Here is a 19,650-nt window from a genome sequence, read left to right as displayed (position 1 = left end):
CATGTTTGACAAATTTCCTGAAGTTCTTTGAGGATTTAACAAACAGGGTGGATAAAGGGGAACCGCTTGATGTAGTTGGGATTTACAAAATTAGACATAGAGCAGTACAGCATGGATACAAGCCCTTCGGCCCAACCAGTCCATGCCAACCATGGTGCCCACTCAGCTAGTCCCAATTCCCTGCGTTCGGCCCATATCCCTCCAAGCCCTGCCCCTCCATGTACCTGTCCAAGTGCTTCTTAAATGACACTGTTGTACCTGCCTCACCCACTTCCTCTGGCAGCTCGTTCCATACACTCACCACCCACTGCATGAAAAGTTGTCCCTCAGGTCCCTTTTAAAACTTTCCCCTCTTACCCTAAACCCATGTCCCCCTAGTTTTGGACTCCCCTACCCTGGGGAAAAGACTGTTACCGTCCACCTTATCTATGCCTCTCATAATTTTAAACCCTTCTATAAGGTCACCCCTCAGTCTCCTACGTTCCAAGGAATAAAGACCCAGCCTGGCCAACCTCTCCCTGTAACTCCCAAGTCCTTTCAACAGGATAAGGAGGCATTTGATAAGATTCCACATAAATGTTTACAAGGTAAGAGTGCATGGGGCTGGGTGTATGTTGGGATGGAGAGGGAGTGGGTGGTTAACAGAAAATGGTGGGGATAAATGGGTCATTTTAGGATTGGAAATCATATCCAGTGGGGTGCCTCCAGTATTCCCAATCTCTATTAACGACTTAGATGAAGGGACTGGAAAGAAATGTGCAGATGGTACAAAGATATGTGGGCGAGCAGGTTGTGAGGAGGATACAAGGAGCCTGGAGGGGGATATAGATTGGGTAAGTGAGCAGGCAAGAGGTGGGTGGGTGGGTGGAGTATAATGTGGGGAAGTGTGAGGTTCTCAACTACAAGTGGAGTGTTATTTAAACTCTGCGGTACAAAGGGATCTGGGAGTTCTAGTACATGAAATACAAAGGTACAGCAAACGATCAGGAAATCATCAGGGATCGTGGAATGTCGCAAGGGGTGCGGTGAATAAAAGTGGGGACATTTTGAAGCACCTTTACCGGATGCTGGTGAAACGGTGCCTTGAGCAGGGTGTAGGGTTTTGGCCTCCACGTTCAAGGAAGGATGTGTGTACATTGGAAGCAGTGCAGAGAAGGTTCACGGGGTCAATCCCTGGGATAAAGGGGTTGATGTACGAAGAGAGGTTGAGTCGATAGGGCCTGTTTCTCATTAGAGTTTAGAAGTATGAGAGGGGATTCTGAGAAGGATTAACAGGGTGGAGGCTGAGGTGTTTACCCCCAGTGAGGGGATCTAGAACAAGGGGCCTAGTTTCAGAATAAGGAGTTGCCCATCTCAGATGGAGATGAGGAGGGTTTTCTTCTCTCACAGGTGGAGAACCTTTGGAATTCTCCATGTCAGGAATCTGTGGAGGGGGAGTTGTTGAATTAAACTGAATTCTAGGGTGGAGAGATTGGACAGGCTGGGACTGTTCTCCCTGGAGTGAAGGAGGCTGAGGGGTGACCTTATAGAGATTTTTAAATTATGAGAGAGTAGACAGTCAGTGTCTATTTCCCAGGGCAGGGGTGTCTAAAACTAGAGGCACAGGTTTAAGGTGAGAGGGAGGAGGTTTAAGGGGGATCTGAGGGGTAAATGTTTCACACACAGTATCTGGGATGAGCTGCCGGAGGAGGTGTGGAGGCAGGAACAGGAACAACATTGAAGAGGCATCTGGAGCAGAGCAGAGAGGGAGATGGAATTAATGCAGGCAGGTGGGATTAGTGTAGACAGCCATGGTGGTCAGCATAGACACGATGGGCCGAAGGGACTGTTTCCATGCTGTACAACTCTGACTCTGTTCAAGGTGGAATTTGACAGATATTTTAACATTAAGGTGAGAGAAGGGGAAAATGGTGGTGGATGCAAGATTAGGTCAGCCACGACCTCACTGAGTGGCAGGGCAGGCCCAAGGGGCCAAATGGCCTACTTCTGTTATGTTTCTACATGATAGAACTGCCTGGTTTAACATTTCACCCAAACGGTCCCTCAGCACGGACCCAGGTGTCATGGGGTCAACATTCTTTTCTCAATCAACATCACTAAATTTGATTGCTCTTTATCAGACTTCAGTTTACGGGAGCTCTGCTCCCTATACACTCACGACTGTGTGGCCAGATTCTGCTCTAACTCCATCTACAAGTTTGCAGATGATACCACCGTTGTAGGCCGTATCTCAAACAACAATGAGTCAGGGTACAGGAAGGTGACAGAGAGCTTAGTGACATGGTATCATGACAACAACCTTTCCCTCAATGTCAGCAAAACGAAAAGAGCTGGTCATTGACTTCAGGAAGGGGAGAGGTGCACATGCCCCTGTCTCCATCAACGGTGCTGAGGTCGAGAGGGTTGAGAACTTCAAGTTCCTAGGAGTGAACATCATCGATAGCCTGTCCTGGTCCAACCACATGGATGCCACAGCCAAGAAAGCTCACCAGCGCCTCTACTTCCTCAGGAGGCTAAAGAAATTTGTCATGTCCCCTTTGACACTCCATGCACCACAGAAAGCATCCTATCTGGATGCATCACGGCTTGGTACGACAACTGCTCTGCCCGGGACCGCAAGAAACTGCAGGGAGTTGTGGACACAGCCCAGCACATCATGGAAACCAGCCTCCCCTCCATGGACTCTGTCTACACTTCCTGCTGCCTCGGTAAAGCAGCCAACATAATCAAAGACCCCACCCACCCCGGACATTCTCTCTTCTCCCCCTTCCATCGGGCAGAAGATACAAAAGCCTGAAAGCACGTACCACCAGGCTCAAGGACAGCTTCTATCCCACCGTGATAAGACTATTGAACGGTCCCTGGTACGATAAAATGGACACTTGACCTCATAATCTACCTCGTTATGGTCTTGCACCTTATTGTCTGCCTGCACTGCACTTTCTCTGTAACTGTCACACTTTATTCTGCATTCTGTATTGTTTACCCTGTACTACCTCAATGCACTGTGTAATGAATTGACCTGTACGATCGGTATTTTAATTTTTTAAAAAATTTTATTTACAGCGTGGTAACAGGCCTTTCTGGCCCATCGAGACCGCGCTGCCCACTTTAAACCCAAATTAACCTACCCATATATCATTGCAATATGGGAGGAAACCGGAGCACCCGGAGGAAACCTACGCAGACACGGGAGAACGTACAAACTCCTTACAGACAGCGACGGGAATCGAACCCCAATCGCTGGCGCTGTAATAGTGTTGCGCTAATTCTAATTCTAATTCCAGCTTGCTGTGGCTGAATTGGTTGCCCTCATGGCCCATTCTAGCAGTGAACACAATGGACCCTGACAAGGCAGGACGGTGGAATCGCTCAGCGCGTAGGGAGACAGGGAAGACAGGAGCTGGAATTGGAATTGGTTTATTATTGTCACATGTACTGAGGTACAGTGAAAAACTTTGTTTGCGTACAGATCATTCCATACATCAGTACATCGAGGTAGTACAAAGGGAAACAGAATGCAGACCATAGTGTTGCAGTTACAGAGAGAGTGCAGTGCAGGTAGAGAAAAAAAAGTGCAAGGGTCATGATGAGGTAGATGGAGATCAAGAGTTCATCTTTTAGCGTACAAGAGGACCGTTCAAGAGGCTGATAACAGCGGGATAGAAGCTCTCCTTGAGCCTGGTGGGATGTGCTCTCAGGCTTTTGTATCTTCTGCCCGATGGGACGGGGGAGAAGAGAGAATGTCCAGGGTGGGAGGGGTCCTTGATTATGCTGGCTGCTTTCCTGAGGCAGTGTGGTGTGGACAGAGTCAGTGGAGGGGAGGCTGGTTTGCCCAGTTTGGAGGGAGGGACATGATTTGAAAGGAATCGAGGAGTCCCTCACTTCGGAGGGGGACTGAGGGAGGGAAGGAATGACTCAGTTGGGAGGGAGGATGAGAGAAACTCAGAGCTGAGGTTTTATAAACAACGAGTTAACAGTCTGGAGACATGAACATTTTTTTGAAATTTGAATAAATGAAGAAAAGTAAACCTCTGCGTTACTTACCCCCAGGAATCTTACCCGCTTGACATTACAGAAGATGAGGATGAGCAGAACCCAGAAGAAGACGGCGATTACTCCAGTCCCAACCAGGATCACAACCTCGATGTTCGATCTGTCGTCACCGCCTGTTGTGAGTGGGAGAGCCTCAGGTCTGGGCAGTGAAATCCTCAACCTGCCGTGTGTCCAGGTGATGACACAGGTACAGAATGGCCAGGAGACGGGAAGAATCGGCCAGTGATCGAGTGGGGACAGGAGGAGCATTAGGATCACTCCGAGGGTAGCCGGGACCTGGACTGCTGACCTGGGAATGGTGGTGGGACACCTATCCATGAACCTGAAGTGGGAGTTGACAGACCTGGAGGAGGTTGGAGTCAGGATGGAACCAGGAGTGAGGGACACCCTTCCAGGGATCAACAGAGACACGGTGGGCAGTGGGTGACCTTGCCTTTAATCTGAGGCGGCTTCCATATTGACTCACACTGGCTCCAGTCCCAGTAATTACCCAGCAGGTCAACCACGGGCTGTGGGAGCCACTGTAGGACACAGCACACCCACGGCTGGTCCAGGTACAGGGCGTGGATGGAGGCAGGATTCAGAATCCTGAGGTGGTGCCACACTGTGGGAGGGGCGGTACTGAGGGCGGCCGAGGGTACCGGCAGGTGCCTGCCTGCCCATCTTCCGCGCTTACGTGTGCGCACGGGTGTGTTTAGAGAGGGAGCACGCGGTTTCCGCGGGCACCCTAGCCGAGTTCCGTGCTCGGTGGGCCCCTCAGGGGATCGCGTGTGTCGTGGACGATACGAACGCGATTCTTATTTGAAGTGTCGCGTGTCGTGTTAACGGGTGTAGCGTTGCGTGTGTGTTTCGTTGTATTAGTTTGCATTCTCTACCGTAGTATGTCGTTGCTTAGTTTCTTCTTATCTGTATTAGATGTCGTGTATTGACACTGGTTGTCTTTTGTAGTGCTTTTAGTGAATAAACGTTTACAACAAAAAAAGGGGCAGTACTGAGGGAGGGTCACATCGCGGGAGGGGTGGTACTGAGGTTGGGTCACACTGTGGGAACAGGGGTGGGAGTGACATTAACTGAAGGACGTGACAGTCTCTTCAGGCAGAGACAATTTCCTGCACCGTTACTGCAGAAGAATGGGGGATTTTATTGCCCATCACACGTCACAGGAGGGACCATGTGGCCATTGACCAGGTGCTGCTGGTGGGGCCTTTGCCGTCTGCAAATCCCCTGAAACCGGTCCGGACTGCCTGCCCTGCAGGAGACTCTTCAGCAGCTGGGACAGCCAGCTGGGAGCCCTGAGGTGGCGGAAGGTGCTACAGAAATGCAGCCCTGTGTCTGCCTTCTTGCCGGGTGATGGCGGAGCGGGGAAGCTGGGTGATGGCGGAGTGGGGGAGACGCTGGGCTCTGTAACGGCGAGCGGCCGGGCCTCTGGCGTGGGCTGTGCGATTGGCCGTGGACGCTCACTGACCTTCGACGGAGATGAATGCGCTGGAGTTGACGCAGCCCTTGGAGTTGCAGGCAATGCAGCGGTACAGGCCTGAGTCATTCTCCTGCGCCCGCTGGATGGTCAGGCTCTGGTTGTGCTCGGCGAGGACTACCCCTGGGTTCAAACACATCCTCGTTAGATGGGTCGCCCCTGGGCAGCCCACCCCCACGTCCACAGCCCAGGTCACACCCCTTCCCTCTCCCCACACCTCTCCCCTGTCCTTCCGATTGTCAGTAGAGATGACAGGAGTGGACAGTGAACCCATTCCGTTCACCCAACTCAGACACATTCTGCCCATTCGGCCCATTGCGTCTGTACTGACTCCTAGAATGATCTCTCTTATTAGCCCAACTCCTACCCCATTTGCAGAACATTTCCTGGTTGCATCACGGTCTGGGACGGCAATTCGAATGCACAGGAATGTAAGAAGCTACAGAGAGGAGTGGACTCAGCCCAATACATCACGGGCACATCCCTCCCCACCATCGGGAGTATCTGCAGGAGGCGCTGCCTCAAGAAGGCAACATCCATCATCAAAGATCCCCATCAGGACCAGGTTTATTATCACCGACATATGTTGTGAAATTTGTTGTCTTGTGGCAGCGGTACAGTGCAAGGCATAAAATCTATAAATTACAAAAGTAAATAAATAAAAGCAAAAGAGGAATAACGAGGGAGTGTTCATGGGTTCATGGACCGTTCAGAAATCTGATGGTGGAGGGGAAGAAGCTGTTCCTGAATCGTTGAGTGAGGGTCTTCAGGCTCCTGTACCTCCTCCCTGATGGTAGTAACAAGAAGAGGGCATGTCCCTGTTATGTTTCCTCTTCATCAAGAGACAAACTTCGCGTGGGTTTAACATCTGAACATTTTATTAACCAACACCCAGCCTGGTTTGCTTTCCCTCTCTTTTTACAGCCACTTCCTGTTCCTCCATGGGACCCCTTGCATTGCCTACTGGGAACTGTAGTCCTTTATTATAACTACAGAATAACACAGTCCCAGATGGTGAGGGTCCTTAGTGATGGATGCCCGGGCCGTGCCATCTTCTCACAGCTCCCATCGGGCAGGAGGTACAGAAGCCCGAAGTCCCCACACCACCAGGTTCAGGAACAGCTACTTCCCTTCAACCATTCGGTTTTTGAACCAACCGGCACAACCCTAATCACTGCCTCAGTACAGCAACACTGGGACCACTTTGCACTACAATGGACTTTTCTTTGGTTCTAATTGAGTTCTTTCTTGTAAAAATTGTGTATAATTTATATTTAATTCATGTTTTTCTTGTGAATGCTGCTTACCTGATGCTCTGTGCCTGTGATGCCGCTGCAAGTAAGTTTTTCATTGCACCTGTGCTCACACGGACTTGTGCAGATGACAATAAACTTGACTTTGACTTTGACTATTTCTCCAGCTCCAGTTGAACTTGCCTCCCCTGCCGTGTCAGCTCACTGTGCTAAACATTCCCCTCCCCTCTGGTACATCTCCCTTTCCCCTTCACCCCATGTTCTCTGCCTCCCAACCCTCCTGGCACTGAGAACAGTTCCCCATTATTTACCTTCATGGTGCTGAACACCCCCCCCCAAACCCCCTTGCCCAAGCAGAGCGGCCCCAGCTGCCCCAGTCTCCCCACTTTACACAAGCGAGCGGGGGATCAGACACTGACAGTGGTCCGGGGAACTCACATTGGACACCCAGTTGGGAAACAGACTGTAAGCAGGCTGAGACCATGGGATCGGACTCTGCCCATTTCCACACCTGACGGGATGGTGGAGGCAGAGACTCTCACACATTTAAGTATCTCCAGTAGCTCTTGAGTCACCAGGGCAGAGATGTCTGTGGTCTGTGTTGGGGAACGGGATGAGAGATGGGCACTTGAAGGTCAGCATGGACATTGAATTGGTTTATTCTTGTCAATATACCGAGGTACAGTGAAAAACTTGTCTTGCATATCAATCATACAGATCAATTCATTACACAGTGCATTGAGGTAGTACAGGGTAAGACAATAACAGAGAGTCTGTTTCTATGCTGAATGACTCCATAACAATAAGAGTTCCACTGTTTGGCCAGGACAGCAGAAGACAATGTAACTGAGACACATAAATGGACAGGGAAACACCAACAGGGGACACATCCTGTTGTTGAATGGTTCAGGGTTCATCTATGGGTATACAAGAGGAACTGTACGGACTCAGCGGGTGGGGGGAGAGGGTGATGGGGGGGGAGTGTCCGTGGGCTGTGGGAGGGGATCCAGTGGGTGGGGAGGACGTCCGTGGGCTGTGGGAGAAACAGGAATCGGATCAGAGTGAGAATGAAAACTAACATCCTACCTGAGAGCTCGTGGAGTGTCTTCTCATCCTTGAACCAGACGATGGTGGGAAGGGGAGTGCCACTGACACGGCACCTCATCTGGATGGAATCACTGACATTGACTGACAGGTCGGTCAGGTTCTCAAGCAGACTTGGGCTCTCCTGAGCTGTAGGAAGATTTGGAATGTTTTTATATTTATTCCTTTAGCCATGACGAGCTCGACTGTAAACACCCCGGAACTGGAAGCTGGTGTCTGGGTTCACACACAGACCAGACTGGGTGAGGGTGGGGAGTTCCTTCCCAGAAGGACATCGGTGCACCAGATGGGTTTCACAACGTCAATGGTATGGGAATGACACGGTCACCGTGGCAATCCCAGCTTTTTACTTCACTGCTTTCATCTCAGTTCCCAGCATTCCAGGTGGGATCTGTGGCCTTCAGGATGAGATTCCAGACCTCAAGACTGGCCCTATCACTGTACCAAGTACCCTGCAGTTGGGGTGACCTGCAACGTAAGAACCTCAGAATATACGAAAGAGGAGCAGGAGTTGGCCATTCGGCCCCTCGATTGTGCTCTGCTGTTCCTCAAACCATGGCTGATCTTTTACCTCAGTGCAATTTTCCTGCACTGTCCTCATATCCATCGATTCTTTTAATATCCAGCATCCTGGAACGTCGGAAGCTGGGGGGAGACCCGATAAAGGTTCTTAAAATTATGAGAGACAGAGATAGAGTAGGCAGTCAGAATCTTTTCCCCAGGGTGGAGATGTCAAACACCAGAGGACATGCATTTCAGGTTAGAGGTGGGAAGTTCAAAGGCGATGTAAGGGGCAGGTTTTTTTTTACGCAGGGAGTGGTGGGTGCCTGGAATGGGTTACCAGGGCAGTAGTGGAAGCAGGTAGTTTGGTGGAGTTTAAGAGGCTTTTAGACAGACGCATGAATATGAAGGGACTGGAGGGATGTGGATGATACACAGGAGGAGGACGTTTAGTATAAATTGGCATCAAGATCAGCACAATGTTGTGGGCTGAATGGCCTGTCCTATGCTGGACTGTTCTGTGTTCTATGTTCTATCCTATCCACCTGTTTTAAATGTAAACAACAGCTGTCCCTACGACCCTCTAGGGTACTGAACTAGAAGACAGAACATCGAGCAGAACTCCGAACGTTCACTCCCATCTGGGTGAAGAAATTCTTCATCTGTCCCTGTTCTGAGACTGTGACCCCTGGTTCTAAACATCAGAGAAACATCCTCCCTGAATTTTTCCATAAGAATTTTGTCTGCTTCAGAGATCACCAGAAAATACAGTCCTGGCCTACTCAGTCGCTGCCGGGGTCCCTGGAACCATTCTGGTCAACCTTCCGTTTGCTCCCTTTCTTAGGTTAACAGACCAAAACTGTCCACAGTGCTCCAGGTGCCAGGGCCCCAACCCCTGGAAACAAATCCTCCCGTAATAAAGACTAACATCCCATTAGCTGCCCCGAATCACAGTTGCCCCTTTCTCTCCCGCATCCTGGCCTCCCAACCAACATCGAGATCCCATTCACTCTCGGTGACTTTGGTTTCTTTCGGTGAGTTTGTTGGGGTTTAGAGCAGGATTCCACTCCATCCAAACTGTGACCCCAGCTCCCAACTCTGTGAATCCCAGCCCGACACTGACCTTCTGTTTCACTCCCTCACCTCCTCCCCTTGCTTAAGACCTCTTCGTCTCAAACTTCCTCCCGTTCTAACGAGAGAACGTTTCTCTCTCCACGGATGCTGCCTGACCTGCTGGGCATTTCCAGCATTTTCAATTCTTACCTTAAAGGTGGGGAGGGCCACCCCCTCCCCTCAACAGGGTGTCCCTCACCCCCACCACCCCCTCAACAGGGTGTCCCCGACCCCCACCCCCACCACCCCGCAACAGGGTGACCCGACTCCCAGCACCCCACAGAATGAAAACATTCCCCCCAACTCCCCTCCTGTCTTCCTCCTCTCCGCCCCTCCTCTCCTGCTCCTGTCCTCCCCTCCTCCCCCTCCCTTCCTCCCCTCCTCCTCTCCGTGCCTCCCCCCCGCCCCTCCTCCCCTCCTTCCCTTGTCCCTTCCGTCCCTCCTCTCCTGCTCCTGTCCTCCCCTCCTCCCCCTCCCTTCCTCCCCTCCTCCTCTCCGTGCCTCCCGCCCGCCCCTCCTCCCCTCCACCCCTGCTCCCCTCCTCCCCTCCTCCAGTCTGTGTCCCATGGTTACTGACCTCCCTTCTTGGGGTGTCAGTAGCCATGGAGAAACAGGCCTTTCACCTACTGTCTGGTCCTACCCCATTTACACCGAGCCCATTTCATTCTCCTCACATCCCCATCAACTCCCCCCAGATCCCACCCCTCACCCACACACGAGGGCCAATTTACAGCGGCCGATTAACCCACCGACCTGCATGTTGTTGGGACGTGGGAAGGAACCGGAGCACCCGGGGGAAACCCACACGGTCACAGTGAGAACGTGCAAACTCCACACAGACAGCTCCCGAGGTGGGGATCGAACCGGGGTCTCTGGAGCTGTGAGGCAGCGGCTTTCCCCCCCCGTGCTGCCCTGCCACACGGTGGACACTCACCCCTCACTAGGACGTATTTCCGGTGGCAATGCTTCTCGCCGGTTTTCTTGTTCTGCACCTCACACACATAATCACCCTCGTCCTTCAGCGTGATGCTGCTGATCTGTAGCTCGAGAGCCAGGCCCTTGTGTTGTGGGTCCACTGTCTCCACGCCCCGCAGCTTCCTGGCGTACATGTGCATGTTCTTGCACTCGAGCACGGGAGGGTCTCCCAGCTCCCCCTCCAGGGCGCTGGGCAGCAGCCGGTACCACTGCAGGTTCTCGTAGGTGTAATTATCCGCACTGCATCGCATCTGCACGCTCTGCCCTTCCACTGGGCTCTCCGAAGGCTGCAGGTCGATTCCGAATCCCTCCGGGATACCTAGTGGCACAGAGAGAGGGAATTCAGCTCCACAAGTTGTCCTGGATATGCCAACAAGGCAATTAGTAATCGGTTTATCATTGTCACATGTACCGAGGTACAGAGAGAAGCTTTTGTCTGCGTGCCATCCAGACACATCATTCTGTACGTCAGTACATTGAGGTAGTAAAGAGAATACAGAATGCAGAATGTAGTGTTCCAGTTACAGAGAAAGTGCAGAGCAGGTGGACAATAAAGTGCAAGGGCCACAATGACGTAGATTGTGAGGTCAAGAGTTCATCTTTAGTGTACAAGAGGTCCGTTCAAGAGTCTGATAACAGCGGGATAGGAGCTGTCCTTGAGCCTGGTGGGATGTGTTCTCAGGCTTTTGTATCTTCTGCCCAGTGGGAGAGGGGAGAAGGGAGAATGTCCGGGGTGGGAGGGGTCCTTGATTATGTCGGCTGCTTTACCCAGGCAACAGAAAGTGTGGACAGAGTCCGTGGAGGGGAGGCTGGTTTCTGCGTCCACAACTCTCTGCAGTTTCTTACCGCCTCACGGTACGAACTCTGAATACAAGTGTGGTTCTGAGGTGGGTGGGTGGGGGGGTCAGAGCCCGGGGAGTGAGCTGCTGTTCCCTGGGACACACTGCCTGTGAGTATGGTGGCAGAGGTTCTACAGGAGCTCCCGAACTCTGCAAGGATGGAATGTGGCAGGGGTTGTGGGGGAGATCAGGCGAGTGGTCTCTCACTCAGCTGAACCATTCGGCCCATCGCGTGCTGCTGGCTCCTCGGAAGAGCTCACCAGTTCTGTGAGCCTTTGGATGGCACAGTGAGTGCATCTGGTCAGTGCTGAGAGGCAATATACACACACACCCTCTCCACACCCCGCCCGCCACCCCCCCACCCCCCCCCCCCCACACACACACACACACACACACACACACACATTCATACACATACACCCTCTCCAACACACGCGCGCGCGCACGCACACACACACACACACACAGAGTCTCGCTCACACATTCTCACACACACTCATTAGGCACTCACTTGTCACGTAGAAGTAGATGACGCGGTCATCGTGCCCGACCTTGTTGAATGCAGAACACTTGTACATGACAGAGATGTTGGCGGCCAGGATGACCAGCTTGCTGACTGTCTGTCGGGGGAGAGGAAACACTGACTGAAGCACAGAGCGAAGAAGGTGCCTGTCCATCAAACAGGAAGAGGAGGCCATTCAGCCCTTCACGCATGTACACCAATCCACAGGATTGTGGCTAATCTCCATGTACCGGGGTCCATCCCCACCGACATCCATCCCCACCCACGTCCATCCCCACTGATGTCCATGCACCATAGTCCATCCCCACTGACGTCCATGCCCACCAACGTCCATCCTCAGCAACGTCCATCCCCACCCATGTCCATCCCCACCGACGTCCATGCACCATCGTCCATCCCCACCAACGTCCATGTCCACTAACATCCATCCCCACTGACGTCCATCTCCACCAATGTCCATGTCCACCGACGTCCAATCCCACTGACGTCCATGCACCAACATCCATGTCCACCGACGTCCATCCTCACCGACGTCCATGTCCACCGACGTCCATCCCCACGGAAGTCCATCCCCACCGAAGTCCATCCCCACCAATGTCCATCCCCACCAATGTCCATCCCCACCGAAGTCCATCCCACCAACACCTCTTTTATCAAAAGCTCAACTATCTCTGAGTTAAAGTCAACCACTGGCTGGTAACTTCTCTCCCTCTATTCACCAAATCCCCTTATACCATGAAAGATTCAATGCAGAACAAAGGGACGTCCATTTAGAACTGAGATGAGGAGGAATTTCTTCAGCCAGAGGGCGGTGAACCTGTGGAATTCATTGCCACAGAGGGCTGTGGAGGCCAAGTCATTGGGTGTGCTTAAGGCAGAGAGCGACAGGTTCTTGGTTGGGAGGGGGGTTAAGGCTTACGTGCAGGCTGGTGGTGGAGGGGAGGGGTGGGGGGTTTACGAGCTCCCATGGCCAATGTATTGAGGTCGGAGGTCACCTTCCACAAGATGATCCCGTAGCTGTCAATCCGGGATTCCGAATGGGAGTTCTGGGTCCACGGTCCACACCCAGCCACACTCGTGTCTGGGCTGGATTCCCAACCTGCCTCCCAATGTGTGACTTGTCTGTTTCTGTAGGAACCACCCATCCCACTGATCCTGGTTTATCTGACAGAGTCACAGTGGAACAGCACAGGAACAGGCCCTTCAGCCCACCATGTCCATGCTGACCTTTCTGTCCATTTACACCACTCCCATTGCCTGCATTAGGTCTGTATCCTTCTACACCTTGCCTGCTTAAGTGTCTGTCTAAATGCCTCTTCAACACAGTGTCTGTACCTGATTCCACTCCCTCCTCTGGCAGCGAGTTCCTGATGTCACCTTCTCTCGGTGTAAAAACTTACCCCTCAGGTCCCCTTTAAAATTCCTCCAAAGATTCTGACTATCCACCCTATCTGTGCCTCCTAACTTCACACACCTCCAGCAGGTCTCCCCTCAGCCTCCTTCACTTCTGGGAGAACAAGCCCTGTCTGTCCGACCTCTCCCCATAACTAAAGCCCTCCAATCCAGGCAACACCCTGGGGAATGACCTCTGCACCCTGTCCAACACCCTGGGGATTCCCCTCTGCACCCTGTCCAACACAACCACAGCCACATTGATGTTTGTGTCCAACGGTCTCTGGATAGCGAGGCTTCTGCTGGACAAGGCTGTTCTTCATCAGACAACGGAAGATGGATATTCCCACACATGGGATAACAGCAGGTTCTGGGAATCTTGCAACACTCAGATCGTTCTCCCCGTGACCCAGCCCTGCCTCCCGCCTCAGGACAACACGATATGGTGTCCTCCCCCCTCGCACCCCTCCTTCTGGGGAACTAGTGGGGGGCAATCTGGGCCGAGGAATCCTGAGCTCTTCCATTGCTTGTGTCCGGCTGCCTGGGGAGCATGGCAAGAAGTGAAATTCTTTCCTAAGACTCCCAGCATTGAACTGTACCCCCCCCCCCCACATTGAATTTTTTTCCCATCAAATTTAACCGAGATTTTGATCTAAAACCTTTAATTTTCCTTGATAATACTCCTGTGAAGATTTCTGGAATGTTCTACTATATAGTAGGTGCTATAGAGAAGCAAGGTTTTCTTGTTCATGTGGGGAGGAGGGTGGACGGGACCCCACCTTGTTCCTCCCCTCCAGAACCTCAGTGCTGCTCTCAATGCTCTCGATCTTGTTGATCATGGTCCCAGCTGAGATGTTCCTCCAGTCCTGGCAGTCGGGGGTCCGGTCCCGAGGGTGGCGCCCCATGGCGGCGCGACGACCTCTAAACTCGTGAGAAAAAGAAACACAAGGATTACAACTGGGAGGAAGAGTTGAACAGGCCGGGGCTCAGCTCCAGGAATATTTCAGATTTCCTGATGGGAACAGATGGGGTCAGGGTGGAAAGGCAGGTCTGCAAGACCGAGAAGGAGCCAGCATAAACACAATGGGCCAAATAACCTCTTCTAAGCTTCCTTGCTTCGATGAAACAAAAACAAAGATCTATTGGTCAGAGCAACCCGTATCTGGTTCTAAAATTCAGCATCAGCTCCTGAGCTTCCCACTGAGAGATCCCACCAAGATATCGACCACTTAACAGGTCCTGCTTGATACGGTGAAGGGGGTGTGAGCTGCAAGGTCTGCCTCCTTCTGTGCGATCTTGTTTTGTCTGCAGCCTCTGACAGCACAGGACATGACTGAGACAGGACCAGTGCAGTGGAGACCAAGCCCTGTCCTGGGGCACATGCTAGGTGAAACTCAGAGGCAGCTACAGAAAAACAGGAAGGTATCGGGGAGGACGGATTACTCCAGCATCCTCCTGGTTTGAAACAAACAGCAATATATTGGCAGGACACAGGGTGTGAAGAATTCACTGCTGTGTCTGTTTCCTGAAATTATTGGCGTTTGACAAAGTGTCTTCATTATTTCAAGGTGCACAGTGGGTTATGCTTGCATTGGACACATAACTCAATGACACCTTCATAAACTACTCCATATCGCCTGAAATAGACTATTGCTTTGATTGTTTGAAATCTCTTGCCACTGTTAAAGTTCAGTCATTATTGGCGTTTATTCTCAGTCTCTGGACAACCTCAGAATTTAACGCCTTCCCTTACTGTGGGATCAGTTGCTTTGTTTGATCAGAGATTTGAGCCCAGATTCCAGACCAAAGTGTGGGGCGGTACTGAGGGAGGGTCACACTGGGAGGGGCGGTACTGAAGGGCGAGGCGAGTGTTGTTGCGTTTACCTAGATGTTCGGTAAAATTGTGTTCTTTTTGTGGTCTGTGATGGAAGTTAATTTGTAGTGCATGTGTAATATGTAATATGGATTTACTATTTGTTGATTAGAAACTGTGCCTCCGTCAGTCGGTCTGGACAGTGGTTTCCAGGCCGTGTCCAAGACTGTGGGGGGGGGGGGGGTGGTGAGGCGAGTGTTGTTGCGTTTGCCTAGATGTTTGGTAGTATTGTGTTCTTTTTGTGGTCTGTGCTGGCAGTTAATGTGTAGTGCGTGTGTAATATGTAATAAAGACGTACTAATTGTAAAAAAAAGGGGTGGTACTGAGGGAGGGGAGGGAGGGTCACACTGTGGGAGGGGCAGTTCTGAGGGAGGGTCACACTGTGGGAGGGGCGGTGGGAGGACTGTGTGTGTCGTGGACGGTGAAAATGTGATTCTTATCTGAAGTGTTGCGGGTGTGTTTTGTGGGTGTTAACATTATTCCTGTAGTTCTGTAGTTTGCATGGTTTTTCCTCAACTTTCTTTATTAGTTATAGTGTTTTGACACTGGATGTCCTTTTGTAGTGCTTTTAACAAATAAACTGGGACCTTGTAGAGGTGAGCTTAGGGTGGGGACCACAGGTACACACACTGTTGTAGGACAGGTGAAGTCAGATGGGGGCCACAGGTACCCACATACTGTTGTGGGACAGGTGAGCTCAGGTGGGGCCACAGGTACTCACGCACTGTGGTGGGACAGGTGAGCTCAGGTGGGGACCACAGGTACTCACACACTGTTGTGGGACAGGTGAGCTCAGGTGGGGGCCACAGGTACCCACACACTGTTGTGGGACAGGTGAACTCATGTGGGGCCACAGGTACTCACTGACTGTGGTGGGACAGGTGAGCTCAGGTGGGAGCCACAGGTACTCACAGACTGTGGTGGGACAGGTGAGCTCAGGTGGGGGCCACAGGTACTCACACACCGTGGTGGGACAGGTGAGCTCAGGGTGGGGGCCACAGGTACTCACAGACTGCGGTAGGAGTTCGGTCCACATGGTCCCCAGGGCCTCCAGTACCACAGCACTCGTGTAGGCGTGGGGATCCCATACACGGTACACGTCAGCGTCTGCCGGCTCCCACGGGGGTAGATGTTGGTTGGAGAAGCCACTTCCTTCTCATGGATCTGCGGTGGGACTGTTCCAAAAAACAAGAAAGAAGCCATGTGTTGGACTGCAGTCGGAGACATGGGCAGAAGAGGGTTTTGTACAATCCCCGGCCTGGCTCAGAAATACCTGACACAGGACTCTGTCCCTCTCACCTTGGCCCACCACAGCCCTCAGACACCAACCCTCACCAGGTGAGGTCACCTGTCACATCAGGTGGTTACTCGGAGGGAGGAGGAGGGGAGACAGGCCGAGAGATGTCAGGGTCTCAGAAATAACCCTGTACCTGTCCAGCTGTGGGGGTTTCACTGGCTAAACTCTACCCAGGGTAAGTTGGCACCAACCTGGCTTGGTGTTTAAGTAATGTTGGTGTTAGGTAAGTCTTTAAACAGTGTGTGTGTGTGTGTGTGTGTGTGTGTGTGTGCGCGCGCACGCGCGCGCGTGTGTGTGTGAGAGAGAGAGAGAGAGACACGTCCCCCAGTGTTAGTCTGTGTGTGTATGTGTGGGACCCGTCCCCCAGTGAGGGTCAGTGTATGTGTACGACCCGTCCCCCAGTGAGGGTCAGTGTGTGTGTGTGTGTGTGTGTGTGTGTGTGTGTGTGTGTGTGTGTGTGTGTGTGTGTGTGTGTGGGGGGGGGGGGGGGGGGGGGGGGACCCATCCCCCAGGGAGGGGATTGTGCACAGCTCTCTGGGTGAGGGGCAGTGGGATGGAGACCTCAAACCTCAAGAGTCGGAGAGTTTTTGGGAATATCCGTGTTTGGGGGTGTCTGCAGCACGACCTGCACAGGTGTGCAGATGTTGGGGGTTGACCCCCCCCTCCCTCCCTCCCACACCTCACCGTTGACGATGAGCCGCAGCTGTAGCTGACTCTCCAGCTTGGCCCTCGGGTTCCGGGCGATAATGGTGTAGACCCCCGCATCCTGCTCGGACACCTCCTCGATCCTCAGGCTCGGCGCAGTCGGCCAGTTCCTGACCGGCTTCCCGTCTTTGATCCTGTGGCAGAACATGGGAGGATGTGAGTGGAGGGGGAGAGAGGGAGGGAGGTGGGGAGGGCGAGGAGAGAGAGCGTGGGGACGCGGGGGGGGAGAGCGGGGATGAGAGTATGGAGATGTGAGGGAGAGGGGCAAAGGAGGGGGGTTGGCCGTGCTTTGGGGTGAGGTGTAGGGAGGTGGGGGAGTGATTGGAGGGCAGAGGAGGGCGGTAGAAAGGCGGAGGGTAGAGAGGCAGAGGGGGAGAGGGGAGGGGTGGAGGAGGTGGGGACGTGGAGGGTTGGAGGAGGGGGGATGGAGGGGAGGGGACGGAGGGAGAGGAGATGGGTGGAAGGGGAGAGGAGAAGAGGGAAGGGGAGGAGAGTGGTGGAGGGGGAGAGGGGATAGGAGGGGAGGGGGAATGGAGGAGGAGGGGAGAGGAGAGGAGGGAAGGGAGTGGAGGAGGGGGAGGGGGAGAGAGGAGAGGGGGAGTAGAGGAGGAGGGGAGAGGAGGGGAGGAGGTCAGGGAGAGGAGGGGAGGGGGAGGGGGGAGAGGAGGAGGGGGTTAGAGGAGTGGCGGGGGTAAGAGTAGCGGAGGGGGTGGGTGAGGGGGGAGAGGGCTGGGCCTGACTCACCAGTGGATCTCAGGCCAGGGATGAGCTCGGACCTGCACCGTCAGCCGCACGTTCTTCTGTCCCAGCCTCGCCTCGATCACCGGCTTCTCCTCATAATCCAGATGGATAAACGGATTCTCTGGCAATGAGGACGGAGCAGGAGTCAGAGTGGGACGGCTTCCAGAGCCAGCCGCTCTCTGGTCAATGGTCAGCAGCTCAGAACCCAGCAGTAGGCCACTCGGCCCCTCAAGCCTGTCCTGTCTAGTTACTCAGTCACACATCCCCCACATTCATCACCATTCTGCGGAGGTCCACATCAGCCACTTTACAGGAAGTGCTACCTGTCTCTGACACTTTCCAAAAACCTCCCCGGTGTCCTATATCCTTTTAAAGCGTGCTCCTGAGATTGGCCACAATGCTCAAAGTCAAGGTCAAGTTTACTGTCAGATGCACAGGTCCATGTGTGCACAGGTGCAATAAAACTCTTCCTTGCAGCAGCATCACAGGCACACAGCATCAGATAAGCAGCATTCACAAGTCAGCTGATGCCTGCTCAGTGTTTTATAAAATGTTAGTTTAACCTTGCTTTGGCTCTTGGGCAGAAATGGTTCTCTAGTGTCTCAGTTATTCAACCGTGAGACGACGGCTTGATTGTGGCTAATTGTCTTTGTGGATCAGGATGTGTCGGGGACGTGATGTTTAAGCCAGGTAAATAATGGAAGAGTGTAATGTTTTTTGAACATGATTGATGCATTTCTGGAATTCCTGTTGGAGTTTGTAAATATGTAAGATAAGGTTTCTTTATTAGTCACATGTACATTGAAACACACAGTTTTGCGTAGAGTGTTCTGGGGGCAGCCCGCAAGTGTCGTCACGCTTCCGGCACCAACACAGCATGCCCACAACTTCCTAACCCGTACATCTTTGGAATGTGGGAGGAAACCAGAGCACCCAGAGGAAACCCACGCAGACACGGGGAGAATGTACAAACTATTCAGTTATCTGCTCAAACTCCTAGATTTCATGGCCATCTCCTTTGGATGTATTTGTTCCGTTGTGATCATCTGTGCTCTCAAAAACATAGGAAATAGGTGCAGGAGTCTGCCTCCATGCTTCCCTATTCAGTAGGACCATGACTGATCAGTGCTGGACTCATGTCTTCTGTGCCAGTTCCCCATAATCCTCAATTCCTCGATCTCCCAAAGATTTAGCTATCTCTATCTTAAATATATCTAATATCTATATCTAAAAGCATCCAGCTTCCACCACCCTCGGGGGCAGAGAACTCAGGACATTCACCTCCCTCTGAGAGAAGACATTCTTACACACCTCAGTTTTAAATGACCAACCTCTTATTTTGTAGCTCTGTCCCTTGTTCATGAGTCTCCCACCAGCAAAATTTCTCGACATCTACCCTGTCGAGCCTTATTAGGTTCTTAATATTTCACCCCTCGTTCTTCTAACCTGTTATTGAAGAGCGAGACCTTGGGGTACATGTAGATGTTTCTCTGTAAGTAGTGACACAGGCAGAGATAGTGCTGAGGAAGGAGTATGGTACGTTTGCCTTCGTTGGCCGAGGCACTGAGTCCAGCTGTTAGGCCGTTATGTTACAATTGTACAAGTTGGGCTGCACTTGGAGCACTGTGTGCGGATCTGGTCTCCACACACTGGGAAGGATGTGAATAATCTGGAGAGGGGGTAGAAGAGATTCACAACAATGTTGCCGGGACCGGATGACTTCAGTTATGGGGAGAGATCGGACAGGCCGGGACTGTTCTCCCCGAGCGAAGGAGGCTGAGGGGTGACCTGAAAGAGATTTATA

At 52.4% G+C, this 19,650-nt stretch overlaps 1 protein-coding gene across 1 annotated transcript in view; it reads right to left on the bottom strand.

The window, feature by feature from the left end:
* The window catches only part of flt4 (fms related receptor tyrosine kinase 4), a gene marked incomplete at its 5' end in the record, with an annotated part of 122,234 nt that overhangs the window by 38,814 nt on the left and 63,770 nt on the right, over positions 1-19,650 (bottom strand). Inside the window, 9 exons of the mRNA XM_052013299.1 lie at positions 4,048-4,169; positions 5,522-5,653; positions 7,870-8,016; positions 10,436-10,795; positions 11,827-11,935; positions 14,010-14,151; positions 16,113-16,278; positions 17,085-17,239; positions 17,850-17,967. Coding sequence (XP_051869259.1) covers positions 4,048-4,169; positions 5,522-5,653; positions 7,870-8,016; positions 10,436-10,795; positions 11,827-11,935; positions 14,010-14,151; positions 16,113-16,278; positions 17,085-17,239; positions 17,850-17,967 — 1,451 coding nt within the window. The remainder of the gene's footprint in view (positions 1-4,047; positions 4,170-5,521; positions 5,654-7,869; positions 8,017-10,435; positions 10,796-11,826; positions 11,936-14,009; positions 14,152-16,112; positions 16,279-17,084; positions 17,240-17,849; positions 17,968-19,650) is intronic.

This window comes from Pristis pectinata, chromosome 4 (assembly GCF_009764475.1).
Source record: "Pristis pectinata isolate sPriPec2 chromosome 4, sPriPec2.1.pri, whole genome shotgun sequence".
Taxonomy (NCBI): Eukaryota; Metazoa; Chordata; class Chondrichthyes; order Rhinopristiformes; family Pristidae; genus Pristis; species Pristis pectinata.
This window is presented reverse-complemented; position numbering and strand designations above follow the sequence as displayed.